Genomic DNA, 26,234 nt, shown 5'->3' with positions numbered 1-26,234 from the left:
ACTTCTTAATCCATCTTCGAAAGCAGCTAGCTGAGGAGGGTACTTTTAGCAGCAAATGCGATGTGTGTGATCTCTTATGCAGGTTTAATTATTACCCTCAGATATTTCCCAACTGGGTTTTCCACATGTTGCCAGAGTTTCAGGGATGGAAACAGATATTAGTCGAAATAAATTATCCGTGAATAATGAGACCGTCTGTTCTGCTCCACCTCTGGTGACATAGCTCATTAGTGCAGAGAGCTATGGCTAAAGGTTCAGTGGGAATAGCGAAAAGAAAAATACATAATAAGCCAATAGTAGTCTGGTTCCTCTTTTCATCTCATTTGAATGTTTGTGCATAATACTTTATACTGATTTGCCTACGTTGAATGATTTGAATAATACTGAAGCTCGTAGGTCCAAAAATCTAAATCAGCAGACGAAAACGCCGAACATCAACAAGAACAATGCAAAATCATAAGAAAAAGGGTTTCAATATTCAGATTAAATACACACTGCCATGACAGCTTTATGATGAACATTAAGTCTTAGATTCAATAAATCTTTACATTCATTTAATTAAGATTTATATTTATATCTCTATATTCATGATTATTTTTTTCTTGATTTCATTTATATGTTTAATTTGTTAATCTTGATATCAGCCCAAAGAATAAAAACACATTTACAATTTGAAATATACGTCTTCTATGCTTGTCTTCTATGTTTTATTATGTCAAAATACTCATCAAGCATCACAGTGTCTTTAAACAGGAAATATAGGAAGGTTGTGGATGTTTGATTTTCCTTATATTAACCATTAGTCAATGTTTTCTAATGCATGATAATGACCACAGGAGGGGGGTCTCAGACAACAAGGACAACTGTGCTCCAGCTGAGAGCAGTTCTTTGAGTTAAGGCAATCAATTCTCAGCAGAAGTAAGCCAAGATAAATTCTGATGGGGTGGCACATTAACACCCACAAACATTCCCCTGCAGAATGTTGTCCCCTCTAGCATTATTACTTAAATTAACTATCTGCCTCTGTGTTCATGTGTGTGGAACCATCCCGTGTGGTTGACTTATAATTCAATTTTAATTAAAAACTGTTACTTCCCTATGTGCTTCATCAAAATTCAATGAGGATGAAAAGGAAAGGCTCAATGATGTACAGGCGGTAATGTATGATGACGTTTGCATTTCCATTTTAGCAACACGTCTCATGACATGCTCATTAAATCATCATTTTGAAATCAAGTAAAAGCGGATCTAAAAGCAGAGCCAGGGCAGAAATAACATTAGCCACAACTTTCAGAGCTATGACAACTTCATACATTTTTAAGATTCCTTTCAACATCATTTGAAGTATTGTCTTGCCTTATGGTTTTGTATGTACTTTGGTTGTGTTGTAAATAAATATGCCTATTTATTTTTAAACTGATCTGGTCACCCTACTGGGCTGTCAAAGGTGAGAGTGGTCATTGTCTCAGTTAGGTCTGTAAGTAAACATACATCGTACAAAAGAAAAGGCCGCTATAATGGAGATACAAATTTCAATTATGCAGCTTTTCCAAACTGAAATAAAGAGTATAGAGTGTATGAGCCATGTATTTGATTTTTGTTTAAATCGAATATGCTTCCAAGCACGAGGTGCTGTTTTTGAACAGGGCGATGCTGGTGCCAAGTTAAGTTCATGCCAGTAACCGCAGGTGTTGCAAACAGTTTTTGACTGTGCTCGGTTAATATCAGGTGGTGTTATTCGTTTTAACTATGTGACTAAACTTGGAAGGGACGCAAAAATAAATGCAAGGAAATAAAGTATTGGTAACGTTGTGTGTTGTTTTTCTGAGCACGTCTAAACAATTCAGCTTAATTAGCAGCCAGCAGTAGCAAAAGTATAGATCTTATAGACACTACAATGAGAATATTTGTATGTTTGTTGCCAAGATTTGATGCAGCTTCAGGTCCCAGTTCTTAAATGGGTGTTAAGTCAACATGACTTGTTTGCCTTGCAAATGAAGACAACTCAGAAAATGGCTGCTATTCTCGTAGCCACTGTGCGAAAAACCAGTGACACTGTGTGTGCTTCGGTGTGTGTGTGTGTGTGCATACACATTGTCTGACATAGTGGTGCTCACTTTGACAGTTTGCAGTCAGATCAAATCCTCAAAGAGCTCTCTTGTTCCAGCTACTCACCTTTCAGATGTGAGGGAATGACAACAACTTAGAAAGTACATACAGTGAATGTTTTTACGTAAACAGACTAGAGCCATTATGACCCAAAACTTTAAGTGTCTTAACTAAACGAACAAAAAACTCACTTTTTTTTTTTTTTACAAAAATGTATAAAGAAATGTTACAGTACATTAAATCACAACACATACACAGTAAACACAAATAAAAAGGCAGTGTCATTTTTCCAAGTGTACCAGATTGTCTCCATTCAGAGTTGTCAAATCCACCACAACACTTCACTACATGAATTAACAGTGTCAATATGACAAATCAACACTGAGAAATGCTGTCATGTGCTTTGATTCAGAGACACTTTAGTCCTTTCCTTTCTCTGCAAATGTCAAGCAGCACTGAGACAAGGACAAATACTGACTTGATGTAAATTATGAAAATGCCTGAGTAATTACAAAGACCCGACATCTGCTTTTTACACAGCAAAACCATGAGCACAATGGAGAAACATTACATAAACAATGATGAAATAATGTTGAAACATATTTCAGTTTGGCAAATGTCAATATGACTAGAATGCTTAACACAAAAGCACTGACTATTATGCATTAAGTACCTAAAAAGGGGTTCATAGTGCAGGTCTGCAAGGTGATATCATGCCAAATACTTGCTGTGCATGCATGCATGTATACTGTTTTTCTGTGGTCCCTTTACAACATTTTGAATCACATATTTCACGTCATAAATGACAATATAACTTTATAACATAAGCAATCACAGAAAACATTATTATTATGGTAAAAAAAAACATTTTAGTGTAGTATGCAATGTCAGATACAACAAAAAGAAATGTAAGTTACATATTTGCCGTTTCCTTAAGTTGACATTTAACTCCATTCAAATTCTTGCAGCTCCAGAGAATATTAAATCATTAAATTAAGAAAAACCTTCCTCTCTCCAAAAAATATAAAATAAAATTATATTCGGAAAAAGTCCAGCGTTGCATTGTGCTCTCCGTTTGTCAGATCCTAACTTACATCAGGTACAACATCATGACATCAGTTAATCATGACTGAATTATATTGTTGTATCAGTTGTCGCCTAACCAGTTGATCGAGTCATTCTTTCTGATCGAGAAGTCAATTGTTTCAACTTGTCATTATTCACCTTTCATCGCTTGTTTTCTTTTCTGTCATCGCGTCCAATCACCTTGCGTATCCAGGAGCTGAAGGCAGAGACTTTTGTGTAGACGCCAGGAGACTGCTGTGTCCTGCAGGCATGACCCCAAGACGTGACCCCGTAAACCACCCAACCCCCTCCCGGACGCTCACACACCAGCGGACCGCCACTGTCACCACGGCAACTGTCCACACGCCTCTCTGACTGGATGCTTCCGCCGCATAGCATGCGGCTTGTGAAGGCACTGTGGAAATGCTTCTGGCAATGACGACGGGGAAGTAAGGAGAGGGGTGCCTGCTGTAGGGTCTTGGAGTATGAGCGGCCTGAAAAAAGAGGCAAAGCGTAAGAGTTTAGAATGAGAGGTAGAAGGTAGGCGGAAGAGTGTGTGTGTGAGAGCATCATATTTAGTGTCATTGCACACAAATTACATAATAACCTCTCAGTTTAAGTGGTCTGAGAAAAAACTAGACTACAGAATCTCGTCTTGGCTCCGTTTGTAGTTTTTAAAAAAATCTAGCCTGTGACGGGAGACTTTGGCCAATCACAGGTCAGTTCAGAGAGAGGGTTCCTATTGGCTGTTCTCCAAATGCAGCTGCCAGTGCGCATCCCTTCAGGTGGTCAAAGCCTGATTTAATGGCGGAAAATCCTGCAGAAAAAGTTACTATTCCAGCATTTGCAACAACTGCCTGGAAAGCAACCTGGACTTAACAAACAGAGGGTCTAAAAGAGAGCTGACAAGAAACGCAGTAAAATATCGTTTCATATATGGACAGAAAATGTTGCGAGTAGTTTAGCCTTCTGCTAACCGTAGTCAAAGGCTCACAGCTGCAACTATGTCGCTTATTTGAGCCTCACATCCCGGTATGTCATCTCTAAGGGCATTACAGGTCCACAACAAGTTTGCAAAGTAAACAGAACGGTAATTTTCATAGAATTGCTGCTATATAACTGCATCAATCACAATCGTGATGATATTTGAAATTAATGTACTCGCACAGGTTACAATATGAAACTTGCATACAAGCCTGTGCTTGTCTGGTAAGAGTGCCTCAGGACAGTTCAAATTTGTGGATGTGAAGCACAGGGTGTTCCCCAAGTGCATGACTTGTGCAAAATATAAATTTGATTTATCTGCCTTGTCTTGCCAACCGGCAGCAGACAGACACGACCTTCTTATCAAAGGCTTTGACTTTTTTCAAGCATTAGGGGGCTCTAATTTAGAGATCACTTCAAGGTTTCTGGCAGAGTCTCAGGGAGGCTGTTTCTTTCATCTTACGAAGGTTCCCATTACATATCTTTCTCTGTGTCTCTTAAAACAAAATACAATTCCCTTGCATGCAGACCCTGTCTCCAGTCTCGACTCTTGTCTGTTGTCAACAAAAATGTGCATCCTCTGATACACATACTGTCACCGGTTGCTTTGTTCAATTACCAGCACGGAACTTCTGTGGCCAAAATATTCCCCCCCCCACACACACACACACACACACACACACACACACACACACACACACACACACACACACACACACACACACACACACACACACACACACACACACACACACACACACACACACACACACACACACACACACACACACACACACACACACACACACACACACACACACACCTATCAATAGGGAGTACATGTTTTTTGCATAAGCGTGTACTCTAGCCCTTTGTGACTACATTGCTATGATTGATGACATCAGCATGTTATTAAGAGATCACTAACAGATGTGTGTTGGTTTACACTGTCAAGTGTATGGACGGATACAGAGCGGGATGTCAAGCAAGTGTAATTACTGGTGGAGGATTCTCTTCTACTTTATATGCATTTGCAGTTGACCTTCAAAATGACTTACATATGGAAGGAATACTGTGGTTACAGCACATGACTGTTTTACTGTGTCCAAATGTACAATAACTACAGCCCTCCATTAACTTACTGATATCAGGTTACTGTATTGTTTATTAATTGATTCTCAGTGCTTTTTTAAACTGTTACATATCTTCTAAAATCCAATTGTTCTGATAAATATTTTTAATTAAATTAAAGATTTCTATTAAATCGGGCACCAACTTTTAGGAAAGATTTAGTAAAACAATTTCCAAATTCTGCAATCTCTTATTCAGTCAGCGTCAATATAAAGACAGCGTTTGCTTGATTTGAAAGGTTTAAGGCAGATTGGCTCAAGGAAGAGGGATGAACAACGGTGAAAATATATCCCTGGTCATGGCACGTGCTTGTGAAAAATGCTAAAATTAACATTATAGAGATGGAAATAAGCACAAACTAAAATGTTGCTGGGTCTGTCTTTTAATGTCATCTATATCTTTTCTGCATTGCCCTTAACATAAAATAATTTACATTTGTGAAGGTCCTACACTTTTCCACGTACAGTGCCGCCTTCCCGTTAAATGCTAGGATGAAATGAAAAGATGTCACCTCAAGGCCTCAGTATCCACCTACCCTTTACATACAAACACACACACACAAACACGCACACCCTCACCCGTGTCACCCCAGCCGGTAATGTGACAGTTGCTGGCTTGTTTGAGCACTCTCTCCTTCCTCATGGGCAGACAGGCGGGAAGAACATGACGGCTGAATGACACACACTCTCCCAGCATCTGGCCCACTGCCCCCGGTGACAGACGAACCAAGGCCAAGTCGTAATCGTTACTATGAGAGCGGTAGCTTGGGTGGAGGACAATCTGATCGACGCCGTACTCCTCTTCATATTCCTCAGGGACGAGGGTGTGGTAGTCACCCACTCTAACTTTATACTGCTTGGTGCTGTTTCCATACCTGCAGAGATAAATACAGGGATGGATCAAGAGAGGCCATTAGAGAAAGAGAGAGAGGAGAGAGAGAGAGAGAGACAGAGAGAGAGGAGAGAGAGAGAGAAAGGGAAAAAGGAGAGAGAGAGAGAGAGAGAGAGAGAGAGAGAGAGAGAGAGAGAGAGAGAGAGAGAGAGAGAGGTGTGTGTGTGTGTGTGTGTGTGTGTGTGTGTGTGTGTGTGTGTGTGTGTGTGTGTGTGTGTGTGTGTGTGTGTGTGTGTGTGTGTGTGTGTGTGTGTGTGTGTGTGTGTGTGTGTGTGTGTGTGTGTGTGTGTGTGTGTGTGTGTGTGTGTGTGTGTGTGTGTGTGTGTGTGTGTGTGTGTGTGTGTGTGTGTGTGTGTGTGTGTGTGTGTGTGTGTGTGTGTGTGTGTGTGTGTGTGTGTGTGTGTGTGTGTGTGTGTGTGTGTGTGTGTGTGTGTGTGTGTGTGTGTGTGCAATCCCAGAGCTGATACATAAACCATGCGCAATAAAATGACAAGCTCTGGCTGGGGTTACCTCAGAGATAGTTCATCTAAAGCTTGAAAAAGTACAAGCACTAACACTGAGGACACACAGGGGTTTGGGCTCAGGTCATCCTTGGAATTATCTTTTCAAGTCTTCCCTTAAAGTATGTATATCATGTTTTTTTCTTTCAAAGAAATTTTTATTATCCTTGTTTAAAATGGTCTTGTTTTTAGCAACATTTTCAACAATGTATATTGTTTGCGTTGCCCCTTATAGTCTTATTAATGTTTCATATGCTCGATCAGACGGTCCTAAAAGCTTTTCCCAAGAAACTTATCAGCTACATGGTTTCTATTTATCTCTGCTGTACCCCTTCAACACAACATTATTGAAGTGCTTTTATATATTCTATCAATTCATTATAAATCATGACTAAGGAAGGTTTACACACTCGCTACACTGCTTCTAAGAGCTTAACAAATGAAAACTTTGACAAAGAGTGAGTATAGGCGAGACTGATAACAAAAGATCTGTCATTGTGTCCGTGTGTTTATGCTTTCAACTGACTCATAGGTTGACATAATTAAGTGTTTCCATGCTTTCAATTTACTTTAAGATGTTTGGCCAAGTGGGAGAGAAGGAGAGGAGAGAGGAGTAGGGTAAGTCAGGGACAAGGGAGGGGGCGGGAGGAAGGAAGGGAGAGGGAGGGAGAGGAGAGAAGTGAAGGAAGGAGGCCTTTCAATCGAGCCAACTGTCTGTGTCTAGTTACAACTGGTAGTGTTTCCGGAAAGATTTCCTGACCTGGGAATTGCACGAAGTTCCTGGCAGAGCGGAGACTGCTGACCAGTCATTTGCGTACAGCACATACCCATCATTGAATGTGTTTTGATGTGACATCTAAGTTACCTTTCACACGTTGTTGTTGCTTATAACAGCTCCAAATCTTACTGTTGGCCTGCCACCAGCTGTACAGCAAGAAGGTATAAATAGGATAAATATGTTGACAGCATGTGACCACTGACCTGTGGTCATTTTTTATGAACCTATTAATGGTAATGGTGGTGTAAGGTCTAAGGTAACATGATCGTGTTTGGTGGGTGCACCTTAACGTCATCTGTGCAATCTAGAGCAAGAAGAGATGGGTATGCTAAGTTGTTGATGTATTTTCTGTATATTGTTTGACTGCATGGGTGTATTTGTTTGTTTGTTTGTTGCTGTGTGTGCTTGTATGTGTATCACCCCATTTTGGTTACCGTATACGAAAGGTGACACTGTGAAGTCGGAAGTCCCTATCTTGGTCTGCATGCTCTGGCTTGCGTGCAGAAAATGACTTTTCAAAGCTGTCATGGCCGAGGCTAACAGCTCGGGCCACTGAAGACTGATATGTGATCAGGCAGGCAAGAGAAGTACTTTGTAGTGTCTGACCATTTCTGTTTGCTTACAATGTCTAACAAATATCTTACATACAGCTAAAAATACTTTGATTTCTGTCATGTAATATGTAGTGTATAGGTGTGGACTTTGAGTATCCTTTTAGCAAAATAAAAAGTCTACCAGAAATACTGTTACAGGGCTTATTTGCTGTACAAATGCTGTGCTAATCTGCAGCAGTCAGCAAAATATCTTTTAAAGGAGTGTCATCAATCTGAATGTGAAGGCGAATTCCAAGAGCTACAATCAATTATTAAAACCTGTTATACATAAATATATAAATACAAAAGCAAAGCCTGAGCCAGTAGCTGAGTGAACACCTGGCATGTTAAGCACAACACTAATATATAAGTCATGTGTTTGGATAAAGCCTGTCGTTTATTTACTCTGGCACAAGCAAGCTATGGTGTTGTGTTTGAGGCTAACTATTGTGGCTACTAGAGTGCCTACTGTGCAATTTTAAATGACTCACCATTGTTAGTAAAGAGTCAGACAGTAAAATGATTTATGTCAGTCTGCAATTACACTTTCCGTTAATCAGTCGTAGAAGTCCTGATTGCTACATCCCTCGTGGTCTTAATTTGCAGCATAGCACAGATGTCTGTTTCCTGTGTGTGTCGTTTAAAGGAAGAAGGTGTGCCAGACACATCGCAAAGTTGAGGTTCCTGCATTAGGAAGTACAACTCTGGCAGTGGAAAGGGACTGGGAATGGCAGGAGAAAAGGATTTAGTGATTGACCTCATCCTCTCTTTAATGTGGAAATATCAGGATTTATAGTGGTAGAGCTGCTGGAGCCGATAAAGAGTTCTGGTTTTCCTAAACCCAAATGTTGGAACTAATACTTGGTAACGTAACACAAAATATATTATTCTTAACATACAGTCTGAGAACCTTACATGTCCTGTACAAATATTAAAGGCAGGCTCTGGGGTTAGTGTCCTCACAACCGTCAACTTTCTCAGCTCTTTTATTTATTTTTGCTGCCTTTTCTGCTCTATGCATTAAAGTGATTGATTTCATGTTGGTGGTGCCATGTGGAGGCCCCCAGACCAGATGAATTTCTGGCTGTCTCCCTGCTGCCTGCACCACAACCACAGCCAAACCCACCCACTGATCACTGCTTACATTGTTGAGATTCTCATGCCTCTGTCGGACTCGTTTGTTTAGTTTGGGTGTCGCTCAAGCTGCAGGAAGAGTACATACATTATGTAAACCCACATTTCATTGAACAAAGATAACCTCAAACATGTGCAGAAAATCCAAACAGACAATGTAAAAGGTATGCGTTACGTCAGGAGAGCGGCTTTGAAAGTGGGTTCACAGTGGGCTTAGAGCACTAAATTATTGCACGATTTAGTTGCACTTAGTGTATTGAAATAGTATATTTAATTCTTACTATATGTGGAATACCACCACAGAAATTGCTGTCTGTCCAGCGGTGTGGGCGTGTGGAAAAGACCAGTGGCCAGGATGAGAGGGAAGACCCATGTTGTGTTGTGTGTATTGAGAGGCCCGTGAACACGTACGTGATTATGGGTTATTATTTCCTGGCCTCCATACTGAACCTGCTGCATGAGATGAATTGGCTGTTGAAAGTTCAACATGGCCTTTCAAATTGTCACACATGCATTTGTGTGTAAGTAGATGTCGGTGTGTGTGTGTGTGTGTGAGTTTGACCTTTTGAAGCAGTGGGCCGAGGTGAGGACCCAGCAGGTATCAATGAGAGTCGCTCCACACACCAACCTCCCGTCTCCTCGAGATCCTCGCAAACGGACCGCAGCCTGCCATGGCCAGCCGCCCCTACAAACATGAGCACAAATGTCACGGGGCATGGTGGAGGACTCAAGCGCAGACCAGGCAGAGTAGTGTGAAACGGGTATATTTAATGAACAAAACAAACCAATAGTAGACCATACAGGAATCGGCAGGGGATCCACAGAACAGACAAGAGACGAGGGAGGAAATTCCAGCAGGACAGGGAAGACAGACGGGAAAACCGGGAACAGGACAAGCCGAACGGGCGGGTAGACAATACAAGAATCTGGCCAGGAGTGACTGAGGGGCAGGAGTTTATGTAGGGGGAAGAACAGGTGAGAGGAGTTGTGCTGATGAGGGGGAAGTGCTTGATTAGTGATCAGAGGCAGGTGAAGGGAATAAGCTGAGGGAGTGACTGACAGGTAGAGTGAGGAGGGTAGAGAAACACAGAACACAGAGGCAAAGCCTAATCGTGACACAAAGCCATACACGCACACGAACACACAAGGAATTATAAAAGTGCACAAATATACTATAAAGTACCATGTACTGTAAAGAGCCTGAAACAGGTATAGCCAAGCAGGAGTGACAGGAATTCTATCCAAACATGATTTGTGATTTTTTTTTATGGAGGACACTAAACATTAGCATACCTGGCAGGCAGACAGAGTTTACATGCAGCTTCGTGAAGTGTAAGGATGCAGGATGTCATCTAAACATGCACACACACAAGCACATCAATGTGACCGCACACACTCGGTTGCGTACAAATACGCATTAATGTTGCTTTTCTCTCTGTTGGTCCCAACCTCTTTCCGTCTCTCTCTCTCTTTCTTACACACAACATAAACACACACACACACAAAGCAAAACAGAGAAAGTCATAACCATGGGATTTTCTTGTTCAACTCCAGCATGTTTTTCTGGATTGGCCATGTACGCCTGTTTCTCTTTTATGTAAATTACTCCCAGGCTTCCACTTAGCCACATATAGTTTGTTTTTGGAAGTACCAACAATTGGATAGAGATAGACCATTGCCTGTCTCTTCAGATCAGCTGTTTTCCATCTCTGACCTGTTGACTTGAAAATGTGTCCAATTTTATTTTTCTATATGTCTCTGGCAGGCGTCCTCTGTGCTGTCATTAATCCCTAATGTCCCTTCCAGCCAGCTTACCTCAGAGAGTTTTCTCCTCCTATGATTCTCCGCTGGCGAGTGTGTATGAGCCGCAAACCACAAATAGAGTTGACAGGATCTGACAGAGACAAAAGAGGAACCATTGGGTGTGTATATGTAAGACTGTGTGGGAGGGTGATGATTGTTAAACCATACATTTGCGCTCAGATGTTGCTCTTATTAAATATTTAGATTTCATTTTTGAAATCTTTCACTACTACATATGAACCTCAAATAAAGTAAATTAAATTAAATGGGGGATCACTTTCATAGTCTGTGTGTAGAAGATGTAATTCATCATACTGAAGAGACAAATCACCCTCCTGCACTGGTTTGACTTTCCACAGTATGTGCCTGTGAGAAAGGGAAGTAATAGCATATGTGCAGGTAATGGATAGCATTTTGAGTCTGCCCTGATGTGTGACAGACAAGGTGAAGCAATAACATCGCTCTCTCCATTTTACCATCTGGATACGCACAAACTGAAGTGCTGCCCGCTTTCCTCTCAGAATCTTACCTCCTGGCTTTTCTTTATTTGTTTCTCATTAATTTTTCAGTGTATATAAGACAATTGAAATGTTTGCTAAACACACTCGTCTCAAGCGTGCTCAATGCACACTCGTATGCTCCAAATCAATCACAAGAGCTCCATTTATTCTGAGTAAGAAACAGACCTGACTGACCTTTGATCTCTTTGTAGCTGGGTTGCGATTCACCATAGTCACAGATGACCCCGGCGTCCTCACTATGGCGACAGTTGTGTGTGCCGGGTGCCTGTTTGATGCAATCTGCTAACGAGCGCTCCTCGCCGCTGCACTTCACATTGTCCACGTGGATGGGCCCCGTCCCTTCCCCGAAGTAAGCCATCACACGGGCCTTTGCCACACCACTGTGGAGGAAGGACAGGACCCAGAAAACACATTTTATTGCCATTGCCTTATACATTTTGTTAAACTGGAAAACTATTAGAACTGCCGAAAAAGTACTTCATCTTAAGGCTGGAGACAAAACGAACTGCAAAATCAGTCTCAGAATTAAAGCATTAAATATCAAAAGACAGGATTTCAACAGATTCAAACGCAGCAAAATAGAGTTTACAAAACTAAATGAAGATCAACACAAAAGCAAAGAAACATAAGTAAGTCAATAAATAGGGACTAATAGGGAATAATATAACTCTTTTATGTTGTTTTTATAATTTAATTCTGTGTATCTTTCCACATTACCGCTAATCGTGTCACAAACACTGAAGAGTTGAACGCTTGCCTGACACATCTTTCTCTCTGCATGTGTAAGCATATAGGTGATGACATCTTAGTATAGATGTTATGGTTTGACATTCTCTGGCTGTGACGCAAACCAGGTCAAACCACTTTCACAATCTGATAATAATAACAGTATTTGTGTCACTTTCTCACCTCTGACTTTAATTAGCAAACAGCTAACACACGAGACTGTAGGTCGAGGTGTGCCTGCGTAGGATGTAACTGTGATTTTGATTAAGATTGATAGATAACCGACTCAGAGGATCTCATGTTGCTTCCCTGGGGTTTAATGGGTGGCAGGTCTTGTATCCCCACTCATCCAAAGGGAATCTCATGTCACTTATTGAGACATCTAGCATCGCGTCTGTGTCTCCAATGGCTCCCCGAGCAGTACTTAGCATGCAAAGCGCGAACCTCCAAGTCACTTGGAACTAAGCCGAGAGCCTGACATCAAGCCTGCTTGGTGTGTTTCTGTGGCAACACACAGTAACACAACATGAGTCCAAAATGCAACATGTCTTGGATACTAAATGCTCAACTTAGAATGGAAAGCCCAGTATTTTCTTACTCATCATATTTCATGTGCTGTCCATGTACCGTGAATTATCTTCAAAATATATTTCCTGTCTTGGCTGCATTTTTGTTGGATCAGCTTTAAATGTTGAAAGGAAGGATGGAAGCAAAGATGCAGCCAAGGTGACTTGGATTGCATCATGAGCTGCAGGTAACTGGCACTTAATGCAGTTTGGACAAACTTCAAACAAGTCCTAAATCTAAGAAATCCCTTTTACTGTTCCTTTGTTGTCACACGGTTGTCACAATCTGGCTCTATGCCCTGTGACTTTTTGTGAACACTGGACTGTGCTGCATCTTTAGAAGATGATCAAGTATCTAGAGCATTTCGTGTTCAGGGATTTAGGTCTTCTGTTTGTTGTTTTTCCCTGTTTCATGTTATTAGGCTCGTTCGAGATGAGCCAGTCCTGCACAGAATCGATCACAATGCATGCTGGTTAGATTTGTGTCCGACTTGATCCCGACTTGCTCTGGCGTCACGAGCAAGTGGGCAACGATAACCTCACAAGAGCGAGGCGACCGCACTTTTTACAGCCAGGCGCCGCAGTTGCTCTCCACCAACTGCGTGACAATCCTATAGAAAATCCTATTTTTCTGTGTAATTGTAATACTTAACACTAGATTGTTAGTTATTAGTCTCATGTTGTGCAACGAAGGTTTAATCTAAAAACATGTCTTGTGTGATTGGAAATAATAAAGCTAATTTAACACATATTAAAACAAGCAGCAAAGTGTTTCGCAGGCACACAAACCAAAGGATAGCAAAAAATGCCAGTTACACGCACATTTCCACATAAATATACAGGACATTTACAAACACATAAATAAATCCGAATGAGATCTTCAAACTACAAGTAGCTTACAGATATCGGATCTAACAGGATGTAGCTTTGACTTCCTGTGTATTCTTCAAAGGCAGCTAAAAACTGTCTGACTTGACTGCAGTTTTTTCTCAACGCTCCCTGCTGCTGCCGCCTAATCTCATCCACTTTCCAGGTGAGGCGCAGTTCATCTCAAACGAGCCTATTTATTCCTGTTTAGAGTTTCCTGTTATATTTTGATATAATAACATCTCCTTTTGTTTCAGTTCATGCACTCATACGTTTCCCGCCTCCTTGATTATCCTCACCTGGCCTCAATTACTCAGCTGCCCCTGATTTTGCTGTTGGTCTACCCCTTTATATACTCCCTTGTTTTCCCTGTCCCCCAGCCAGATTGTCTTTTTTGCCTTTTTGATCATACCTTGTATCCTGTGTCGTACATTCATGTTTTTGCCTTTTGCCACACTTGCAGAAATACAACATCAATGCCTGAAGTTAGACAAACAAGCTCCCTTTGTTGTCAGTTACTGTTTTCAGATTATTGGTACAAAGAGTGTTCGCTACATTTCAATCCACATTATAGGCTTTTAAACCACAAGCAAATGAAACTGTTGCCAAAATACAATTTCAAAAATGTTTCATGTGCATCTTGTCCAGTTTAATGTAGGTTCTTATTCAAGGTGACACTGGGTCAAACTGTTGTCTTTGAATATAATTTGTAAGTGTGTGTGTGTGTGTGTGTGTGTATTTTTGTTTTATCACCCCTAGAGCAACCTCTAACCCTTGGGGACCTGCTGAGTATGAAACGACCTTTCACCACACCCTGTGTGAGACTGAATGATGATCCTTACAGGGCTTTTACACGCCTCCAACACGCTTCCCCTCTCTCACGCTTATGTGTTCCAGATGTGGCTTTCACTTACACACAGATGTGTCACAGAAAATTGGGTGGCTAAAGTCAACTTCACGCTACATGACCTTCAAAGTAGTCAGTTGGATGTACTGCTCACACTACACACAACTTGTTGTCTTTTAATCGTGAGTCTTAAAGTTGTGTGGTTTTCACACTACATGACTGACTTTCGACAGTGGGTGTCACACACTACAAGATCCTTCATCTGGAATACTGATGAGGCCTCCAAGCTAGTTTTGTCACAAAATCAGGTGCGAGTAGTGACACGGGCGTAGCCTTGTCATGCTTATTGATGTTGCCGTGGGCACACGTGTTCACATAATAGCCTGTTTCCACACGACTCTACTATTTCCCCTATGTGGATCAGTCACTGCAGTGTGTTATATTTATTCATGCAAACATCCAACACCCTAGGTGCAACAACAACAACAACAACTTTGATTTGACACAGGTGAGGCGACCACTCCGCCAGGTTTTCCCTCAACCTGTGCCTAGCGCTCTCTTTGGCTGTTGCTCCTTGACAGATCCAGATATTTAGCGTGCTAGATATCTGGAAAGGCATCTGCGATGCACCCACGTGCCATAGCACAGTTCACATGTATCGCTCGAGGGCCAAGACAACGTGGATTTCCCTCTGATCTGGGTCTTTTGTCTGGGAATTCCAAAGACGAAAAGTCAGGGTCAAAGTTGTGTAGTGTGAACTAAGCATGAGGGGGGAGTGTCTCATGCAGAGCAGTGATCAGAGAGAAAATAAAGACAGTTTGTTACAGTACAGTTGTTCCTTGCCATCCCATTGCCAATGTTTTGGAAATCTGGACAGTGTCTCGGCGAGACGAGATAGTGGGACGCAAGAGAATGACTGTCACTGTGAATGAGTCATATGCACAATTAGCCTGCCCTTTAATTGGATGTTTATCTTGGCTCTGCAAAAGGGCACAGCTAACACCCCTAATAAAAGCAGATGGCAGCACGCCAGCAGCTATAAGAAGTGCTCAAAAACTTGCGCGCACAATTTGTACAGATTGATTAATAAAATACAGTCATCTTAAATGATTCAAAGCATACTTTAGTTTGTCCATTGTAGGTCTGCTTGAAACTCGAGACGTGCGTGATGATGTGCAAACTGAAAACAGAAGGGTTGAGAGATGAAAGACGGACAGAGAAAGCGGGAGCAAGTGTATAAAACAAATGCCAAGTTGAGAAGTGGTGATTGATTTTGCAAACAGAGGCCGTCTGGATTCACTTAAGGAAGTGTAATGTATAGAGTCATCACATTGCAATGCCACAGCTGAGCCTTTCTCCAACATGTTACCTCTATTCCAACATCCGGACCACGACTGAAAATAAAATGATCAGCAGAAAATTGCCAACTGGGTCAACTGTCAAAGTTAATTAACATTTAATTAACACTTTCTCAAAAGTGAATGTTTCCAGGTTTTCTCAACCATCTATTGAACATCTTTGGGTTATTGGGCATTTTCACTTGGTTTCTGACATTTTGTTAGCCAAATGACAAATGGACCACGACAACCGATAAGGAAAATAATCGTTGGATCCGTAAAATGCACCCATCTCTCGAAACTTATTCGTAATATTTCCTCCTCCTAACTGAACCTACATCTGTGACCAATGTGTTGAAATACCCACTTTTAACAACTTTGTCTGCCCATATGGCATTCTTTTTGCTTATGCATGCAAATCAGTGTGCAAGTTGTACATATACATACCTGAATCCTAACTGTCGGCAAACCACCTCGGCGTCACGATCAGTCCATCCGTCATCACACACAGTCCCCCATTGTCCAGACAGATAGAGCTCCACTCTGCCTTCCCTAGGGCTCTCTCCTCCTACAAGTCTCACCAGCACACCTGAAGAACACACATGTGCACAAACGCAATTTAGACCGACCACACAGACTCATGCTGCTGGCACAGGTTTATTTTTGTTCTCTGATGTTACCCAAAACCCCTGAGTCTAGAAATACTCAATGACATTACACACATAGTCTCCAAAAAAACTGATCCCCCAGGCTAGCAAGTCTGGCGAATGGGGCATGTGTGCTCATGTTCCCTAGAAAGGAAGTAGCTTGAACACCTGTCTGTCTTCATGCACATAACCACTTTTGTTTTTAGACTCCTGTCGCTATGAAAAGATTTATTGCCTCTCTGTTTTTCACACGCTCCCTTTCTTGTTCTTTCTCTCTCAAATAGTATTCACTCACACTGTTAATCAAATAAGTCTGGGCTTAAGGTTTAAACCATCCATCCTCATTTGTCTGCCCACGCATGCACACACATACACGCACTAATCACATTTACATGAATGCCGATGTCTTTTCCATGCGTGGACAATTTCAAGATCAGTTTACACTCTTGCCAAGTGTTTGGAATTGTATGCTATGATGTATAAAGTTGGTTGTTGTGTTTTGTAGCTCAAACATTGTATTGCACTGTGTTGAGTTGAACGGCATACCACATTCAAACATTTTGTGTTTGGCACATACGAATTGTAAGAGAGGGAAATTGTGGGAATGTTTATCTCTTTGTTGGTGTTTGCTATTGAGGAAATGCTCATCTTTGTCCTCTCCCTTAGAAATAAACATTTTTTTCCCTCTCAGCACACACGTCACACGCACACACACACACACACGTTAAATTGCTGCTCTGATACAACCCTAATGTGATGGTCCCCCACACCAGACTCTGTGTGTGTGTGTGTGTGTGTGTGTGTGTGTGTGTGTGTGTGTGTGTGTGTGTGAGGGAGAGAGTTCAAAGCAAAGCCTGGCTTATCTGCTTTGTCTCCTTTTCCAAAAACAACATAAACCAATCTGCCTGTAGCATGTTGAGCGGGAAAGAGGGATTTGTGTACACACAAACACTCAAACAAATGCACACAAACACACACACGAATGCTATGTAGTAATGACACGCGTTCTTTAGAGGGTGTTTGTGGAGCGAGAGTGTCCCTCAGACTCTTCTTCAAAAACATAAGCTACTTAAACCCAACTTATCATCGCTGACAGAAAACATGACGTATCCTTTCTGTGACATTCACCAGACTTATCAGACTCATATCTGTTAGATTCAACATTATATAACGTTATATCACGTATCTTTATTGGTGTCTGAAGGCTATAGAAATAGGCTTGATTAATGGCGCTACCATTCAACCCTCTCCCCCTCTTTCAGCAAGTAGTAACACCACTGAACCCTTCTGTCTCTTCTTATAAAGAAGTAAAAGGTGCAGTTATGTGTGTCTGGCAACGTATCACCCCACTGCTGCCTGATAGTTATGGTCTTGCAGTTGGGAATAGTGGCATGAGGGAGACCTACTTTAGGTATAGGTTTACAGTAGGTCCATTTAATCATGACGACTTTACAAGAGTCCCGGTAATAAAGGCAGGACAAGCCAACTAACAGCTGTGCCTATTAGACTTACATCATCCTCTATATGTCTTGGAGAATGTTGGCTTTACTCATCTAAGTAAGATGAGATCTAATTGACTTGCAGGTTGAGTTTGGCAGAGATCTCAGGAACAGATTTCAGACCAGCCTGCACTTCCATTACCGGGTTTTATGAAGTGAAGGAAATTACATGGAGGCTTTCATCATTTGGTTTCCTGTTCTTCACTGCCTTTAAAGTACGAGTGCTATTAGTGCAAGGTTTATCTTCTACAGTCCTTCTTTTATGCTACCCCTATTACTGATAACAAAGTGTTTTTAGTCTCCACCTAGGAACCACTAAAAAGGAAGAACCAGAAGATCTCAGGCAGAGCTCAGCAAAAAGGGGAGTAAAGGTCAGTAGTCTGGAGCTTACCACATATGAGCTATAAAAGTGATGAAAATATTCATTCAAATAGACTCCAAACACACGGGTAACCAGTGCAGAGATTCTAAAATAGTGATTTATAGTCTCCAACTGGATCTCAAAAAGGAAATGGGCTGCGGCATCCTCGAGTAATAACTTAAAATTTAAATAATTTAGGTTAAATAGATAGAATCTTTCCTTTTTGAATCTCAGGGAAACAGGACGGAAGAGAGAGTTGTACTATTGTTAATACGAGGGATGATGATATTGGAAAACAGTAAAACAAGATTAGGGGAGATTCTATATTTGGACCAATGATGATGAATTTGGATTTAACAAAAAGAGGTTTTCAGACATCAACATGTTCAATCTCTTTGTATGTACATTGCGGTTGCTGCAATAGAAAGAGGAGAGAAACAGGTTTAGGACTGAACCCTGAGGCACTCCAAATTCAAAGAGGATTAATGAATTGTATTCAACAATGGCAACATAAAATCAAATGATCAACGATATAAAAAGCCTTAATATGGACTAAAATAAGCAAAGTTACGAGTGGCGTTTCTGTGTCAGGATCAACTCTCAAAGCGGAATGGAATTTTTGAGAAAGACCATTACCATATTCAAAAAGCCCGACTCTTTGTGTTTCAAAGTCATTTTAAAGTTCATAATGAGCCTCTCTCACCCATTCATGGTGTCTATGCTATCTGTAACCATTTAAGGTCGTATTGTAAGATAAGACTTGATCTTACTCGTTGGAAGACTCTCTCCAGTGCGATCAGGGCCGCATGCGATGTTAACATCTTCATGGTGCGTGCAGTCATGACGGAGCCACTCCTTCCTGTTGCACAGCAGGAGGCTAGGCTCTTTCCCTGTGCAGCTCACGTCATCCAGAAGAATGGGACCTGACCCCACCCCAAAGCGTGGGACCGGTGTGATGTCTAGTCCTTCGGAGAGGAGAGTCTCACCTAATCTGCAAGGTAGACATGTACACACACAAACTCACATGTTTTCTTATTAAAGTTCATATAATATTATTTGTATGCGCATGAATTCTTCACATTACCTGTAACCAAGTTGTCGACACACGACTTGTGTGTTCGAGTCTGTCCAGCCATCATCACACACGGTTCCCCAGTGACCACGGTAAAATACTTCTAAACGCCCCTCGTAGCTGCTTGTGCCCCCTACCAACCTAACGGAACCATCTGGAGATGAAGACAGAGACAGGCAGAGAGTGAGTCGCTAATGAGCATACATTTAAAAATGTAGATATATATTTTTTTTCCTGGCCTTCCATACGCATGTAGCTTTCAAAAGAAATCTTAAATAGATTGAGTTATTGCAACAAAATGCTACAATTCCTAACAAAACACTATGCAGTCATTTCTGGCTGCAAAGCTCTGGGAGATCCTAATCTGACTTAAAAGCCAGTGTCTGTAGCCGGGATTCAGTTCTTTAGACTTCTACCTTCACACATTGGTCACCTGGACACACCGGACTCCTAATCCTCTACTTGTAGGTGGTGAAACCACACAGATGGGCAATAGTCAACCTCCATATTTCAAGGTCTATCCACCATGAGCTCTCCTAAAAGCACCTCTCCAATGCCTTTCCCCTTGCACCCTTCTCTTGGGGGTCTTTGATTTGTTTGTCTCTCCTGAGACCAATTGCCATATCTATTTCAAAGAGAACATTTTGACTAGTCATAACAGGAAACGCACAGGAGTAACTAATAACTTCAATGATTGCTCTCTTCAATTTAGGCACCAGAAATGGAATGCAACCATTATTAATGCAATCAGTTACACCTGTGTTTGACAAGCCAAAATGTCTGTTGGCTCCAGGAACACAGCTTCAGGGGTCATGGGTACATGCAAAACCTTTTGCATGTACCCATGACCCAATATATATGTGAATGTTATGGATTGCTTATACCAAGTCAGGTTCTTGTTCTACCTGTAGGACGGTTACAGGACACTCCTGCATCTTCAGAGTGCAGACAGTTGTGCTCCCCCCAGGCACTTTTTGGACATTGCTCCAGAGTGAGCTCATTGCCTGTGCAACGCACCTCGTCCAGCCACACACGGCCTGAGCCCTTGCCAAAATGTGCCTGGCCCCATGCCCTTGCCACACCGCTACAAAGAACAGAGAAGGTACAGGAGAAAGGTTTGGTTTACAGAAAGAGTGATACAATGAAAAAAAAGATGCAATGACTGGCTTACTTACAAGTTGTTTACGACATGTTTAATCTGGATATTGAATGGAATAAACCGATTGTATTTCAAATAAACTTTTGAAAAAGTGCTTGTTTTCATCAATCACTGATGTTAAAAACCACAAACCAAGCCAGAAATCTAGGTGTAGTTATGGATTCAGACCTCAACCTGAACAGCCATATCAAGACAATTACTAAATCAGCCTACTATCACCTGAATTAGAGGATTTATGTCTCAACAGGATTTGGAAAAACTTGTCCATGCATTTATCTTCAGTAGACTCGACTACTGTAACGGTGTGTATACAGGTCTCTGTAAAAGGTTAATCAGGACGCTGCAGCTGGAGTCCTCACTAAGACCAAGAAAGTGGATCACATCACTCCAGTTCTGAGGTCTTTGCACTGGCTTCGTGTCCAACAAAGAATTTACTTTAAAATCCTGCTGTTGGTTTATAAAGCACTGAATGGTTTAGGGCCAAAATACACCTCTGATCTGCTGCTACCTTATGAACCATCCCGACCCCTTAGGTCGTCTGGGACCGGTCTACTTTCTGTTCCCAGAGTCAGAACTAAACATGGAGAAGCAGCGTTCAGTTTTTCTGCTCCACACATCTGGAACAAAGTCCCAGAAAGCTGCAGGTCTGCTGAGACCCTCAGCTCCTTTAAATCAAGTTTGCTGCTGGCTTTAATTGAACCAGATTCAAGGATATAAATCAATTTCCTGCATTTCTGCATTTTACTACTACTGTATTTTATTTCTTACACTGCTTTTTTTTAAATTTCCTTTTCTTTTGCCTTATGTTTTGATGCTTTTAATGGTTTTATGTGTAGCACTTTGAATTACCTTGTTGTTGAAATGTACTATACAAATGCCTTGCCTTGCCTTGTCTTGCCTTGCCTTGCCTTGCCTCGTTACGCATATATGTGAATACATAGACATTGCAACACCAACACCACAGTGGCATACACACAAAATGCACACGCGAACATTTGCGGAGAGTGTAGTGTTGCTAAATATGCATATCTCTGTGGTACTAGAATTCATGCAGGAACAATGAGCCTGATTCATTGTCTGACCCCCAGATGTTCTTTACTGCTTGCTCCTCTCTCTGTGTGTGGCCAAATGGAAAGAATACTTCTCATACTTTTGGAGACAGAGGGAGAGACAGACGGCTGGACACCCACATTAACTAATCTAAGCTTCTATCTTCACACTTTTCCCTCGTTTTCTCATACTCACAATGTATTTCATTTATGCTCACTGCTAGATAGAATTAATCTGAATATGAACATTAATATGTGTGTGTATGTGTGCGTGCCCCTTCACCTCAGCCCCAACTGTCGACACACTACTTCCGCATCACTGTCGTCCCATTGGTCGTCACATATGGAACCCCACTGCCCCGCATGGAAGACCTCCACTGCGCCCTCTGACTCTGATCGACCTCCCACTAGCCGTATAGGGAGCACCACTACCGCTGAAACCAAGCATGAATACACACATTATCACATATTCTACCTAAATGACCACTATTTGATGTGCAGAGCATTAATATAGCAGCAAACAACTATTTGCTATGAAAAGATATAGTGGAGTAATGTTTACCTGAGCAGAGAATGAAGTCACTCTCCCTCTGTGTGTGTCGTTGTCTGAGCTTCACTGTGCTTTGTTTACCTAGCCGGGATGGCCGCGCATGCATGTTTTTAGTGCATGTGAGCGTGCCCCACTGGTTAGCTCATGGCCGCTGCTCTGCACTGGGCTGATATGGCGAGTACAGTATATAAAGCCGTCCCGACCCACGGTGCCATTGCGGAAGCTTAGTGCCCACCCTCCGGTTCCCCCCCCCAGGTCTAGCATCTGTCCACTTCACATACATCAACAGATTTGGTGTATCCCCACATCGCCAAGTTAAGAGACGTCGCTTTTAGCCACTTTAAAGAATCTAAGCAAAACTGACAAAAAATGCTGTGACTTTTTAATTTTAAAGCATATATTGAGGATGATTCTAAAACTGAGTAGGGGTTGTAGAATTGTAAAAGGCTTATAGAGTTATCAGATCTCATTATATTCATGCAAACCTCTATCCATCCATCATAGACCTATAATTCCCTATGAGGAGTGTGTACCTTGCTGCTGTATGCAAGTGATGGCTGCAGCCTGAGGACATTCCCCTCCATTCCAAGTAGTCTTAGGACACTGGAGCAGGTCTGGCTCCTCTCCCTGGCAATGGACTGCCCTCCAATGGAGCTTGGCCATGCTTGGCCGAAACAGGGGAACTTCACGTGCACGACCTGAGATCCTGGAATGGGATCGATAAGCAAACAATTTACTTTTACTAATTTAAAATACTTTTTTTTTTTTGGACAGTTATGCTTTCTTGGATAGTGTTAGCTTGGAGAGAACCAGGAAAGGCAGGGTGAAAGAGTGGGATGACATGCAGCAAAGGGCTCCGGCTGGAATCAAAGCCTTAATAAATGTTGCATGTGCGCTAGATAGATGCAGAAGGTAGATGCAACGTTTTTTTTCATATCATCTGAGATAAATCCTGCAGCCAGGCAAAAGGCGGACCATCTCAGAGGAAAAGGTACAGCAGTCATTAACGTCTGGTAGCAGTAACCTTCAGCCGTCTGTATGTTCATGATCTGCCATTCCAGGGCCAATGCGGTCAGAAGTTTTACACCCAACAGCTTCAATAACTGGCCACGTGAAAATCATCACCAACCATTCCAGCTGACATATGTCTGACATTTGCCCTCTTTCCTTTCCGCTGAGGACTTTCATTGACTCCTGTGTGAATATGCACACAGCGGCATGTGTTTCTGTCAGCATGCGTGCCAGCGCTGGCCTGTGAACATGTGTAGTGCGTTAACAGAACGTCTCTGTTCTCCAGGGTAGTAAGACGCTCCCCAGCTTATGAACGCTGTCGATATGTATGATCTGTCTGCAGGCTCCCTTGAGACGCTGCAAATCAGTGGCTCCTCTACCATTAAAGCATCTCAAAATTCAAGACCATGAGACACAGTCGTACATGTGTATGTATGTGAGAGAGAGACAAAGAGAGAGCTGGTAACAAGGTAAATAGCTGAGCACTGAAGGTATTTCGGGGGGGGGGTGTTGGAATGCAAGGGTCACAGAAGAAAAGTACAAAGACTGTGGAGAGAGTGCATGCATATGTACGTCTGCGTTGTAAGTGTTGTTAAATTCCCACCAAAATTCCATCACACTAACCATATGTCAGACCTCTGCGGGCTGCTTCACATTGTGAATTTATACGACAGATGGGGATTGTACTTGCACCTGTGTCTGAATATGTATGTAGAAGCAAGAGGCAGACAAAGAGCGGCAAATATTGCACGTCTGAGCGCATGTGTATGCATGTGTGCTCTCTCACCCCTTGCCCAGCTGTCTGCAAACCACTGCAGCGTCTTCGTCCCCCCAGTCATCGCTACAGACAGACCCCCACACTCCTCCCAGATAGACTTCCACCCTGCCATCAAGCTTGGAGCGGCCTCCTTGCAGACGCACAGAGCCTGGGATGGAAAGAGGGTTGGAGAACAGCAGATGTTTAATAATACAGCACACACGAAATGGGGGATAAAAGATGACACGAAAGAGATGTGTCACACCATATGGCAATATATATATATATATAAGCAGGGTGTCAGAGAGAGTAAAGTAGCAGGATGAAAGACAGAAAAGCAATAAAAGGGGCAGAACTGGGTGCAAAGTTGGGAAGCAAAAAAAGACAAAATGCTCAATAGTAGTGGAAAAAGAAGAAATAGAAGAAGGTATTTTATTTCGTGAGATGACAGGAGAGCACATTTACAGGGGTAGAACTGTCTTATAAATGAAGCAGTAAATCGGTCTGTGTCAAAACAGCTGCATATAGAAGTTCTCATTGCACTTCAGATTATGACATCCAGACAAAACAGTGTGTTATCACATCACAACTACTTTATAAAAAGATGAAAAAACGAGACGTGCTTCTGGCTGTCTTTTTCATTTTCACAGCAAGTGACATATTTAGCTATCCATTTTTATTTTCCCAGAGAATGAAGGGGATTTCCTTTGTGTGTGGCCCCATAGGTTTACCTTGCTGTCATACAATTGAAGATATCACTTTTATAAAATACATGGTTACAGTGTGTGTGGGTGTATGTTGTTTATTGTTGGAGTAACAAGTTTGTTTTGTGTGTATCTATTTGATACATTTGGGAAGAGTTATTATGGCAACATATAATGCAAGGGTGCATCTCTATCTCACACATTTACACACACACACACACACACACACATACAGAAAAGTGCCTGCCTGTTACTGCCATCAGCATATCTGAATTTAAATCAGAGACAACATCTGGTGTGTGGCTGTATATCATTTTGGTCATAGACACAAAATTAACAGAATTCAGACTTCAAATTTGGCCACCCCTTCTAAAGGATTGTAATTGTCCAAACATCTGTAATAACTGAACAATGAATGACAATTCCATGTTTCAATTACCAGGAGATAATTTACCCATGCTTTGCCGACACTACAAATACCACAGGCTGCTTGTCTTGTGCCAGATGGAAATCACACACTCTATTCCTCTCACCACTCCCTTTCTCTCTCTACGTTTCTACCTTTCATCAATCCAGAGATGTAGGGGCCATCCTTTGCCATCATTTTTCATTTTAGCAACACTTCTAGCAGTGCAATCCTGTGTGCTTGGCAGGTATTGATAGTGTGGTGTTCCTATGGCAAACTATTTAGAAGAAAGATTTTTATTGAGCTTATTCACTTTATTCTCTTACACCCGGGATCCATTAAACTGTGTTATTCCCAAACACACCATATAAGCAAATACCTAGTGCACTCATTACAGCACAAATGTGCTTAGACATGCCATCTGCATACAGCTGACTCACACCTGGGACTCTTTAGGTGTGTCCTCTCTAATTATTTAAGCTTGGGCTTCCTGAGTTTAACACAAGTGGAGCTAGAACATGTGTTAAGATAGTCGCACACAAAACAACTGCACAGTTATCTGCTATTCATCAGCCCCACAAAAATGAATTTAGTATGTAACAAATTACAGGGGCTTGTTTGGGTCGGGGTCATTTCAGTTCCTGTGTAGTTCAAACTCGTTTCGACATAACACAATAGTCTATTGCTGTGTGACTATAAGCCTGCGTGTTTACCTTGTTTACAGTCGCAGTACCCCCAGTCCACTCTGCCTTTGTGGTTCCTGAAAAAGCACCAGGGTCTAATCCTGCCGTCCGGGTTGCGACAGTGATTGTGCTCCCCTATTCCTTTGCCCGGGTAGCGTTCCCTGAAGCCGTCCACTTCTGTCCAGTTCGTGCACCGGGTGCCGGACTCGGTGACGTCTATCGCTCCCTGGTAGAAGCCGCCTTTCCCACGGCTCTGGACGCAGTCAGTGAACGGCAGGATGAATGAAGGGACGCTACTGGAATAACAGAAGCCACTATTCGCAGCAAAAAGCGCGACTGTTAGAGCAATAAATGCCGCGTTCATGTTTGGTCTCTGGTTGTAGGCAGCTCAGAACGATGCTTCAATCAGCAGCAGCTTCTATCATCATCTGAGGAGACGATTTTTAGTCAGCCTCATCGCCCTACCGTGGGACGAGAGTGAGAA

General features: G+C 42.0%; 1 protein-coding gene across 1 annotated transcript; it reads right to left on the bottom strand.

Moving 5' to 3' along the window:
- Positions 1-2,228: 2,228 nt before the first annotated feature.
- On the bottom strand, positions 2,229-26,205 carry prss12 (serine protease 12). Its single transcript, XM_079159238.1, has 13 exons — positions 25,781-26,205; positions 23,988-24,126; positions 22,723-22,895; positions 21,923-22,073; positions 20,337-20,515; positions 19,444-19,585; positions 19,130-19,350; positions 16,300-16,441; positions 11,684-11,889; positions 11,001-11,079; positions 9,748-9,870; positions 5,868-6,163; positions 2,229-3,668 (listed from the first exon to the last, which is right to left on the bottom strand). Exons 1-13 carry the CDS (start codon positions 26,112-26,114, stop codon positions 3,337-3,339), a joined length of 2,517 nt encoding a protein of 838 aa, XP_079015364.1. The 5' UTR covers positions 26,115-26,205; the 3' UTR covers positions 2,229-3,336.
- Between the last annotated feature and the right edge of the window lie 29 nt (positions 26,206-26,234).

Source organism: Pholis gunnellus (assembly GCF_910591455.1).
Source record: "Pholis gunnellus genome assembly, chromosome: 5".
In the NCBI taxonomy this organism is placed as follows: Eukaryota; Metazoa; Chordata; class Actinopteri; order Perciformes; family Pholidae; genus Pholis; species Pholis gunnellus.
This window is presented reverse-complemented; position numbering and strand designations above follow the sequence as displayed.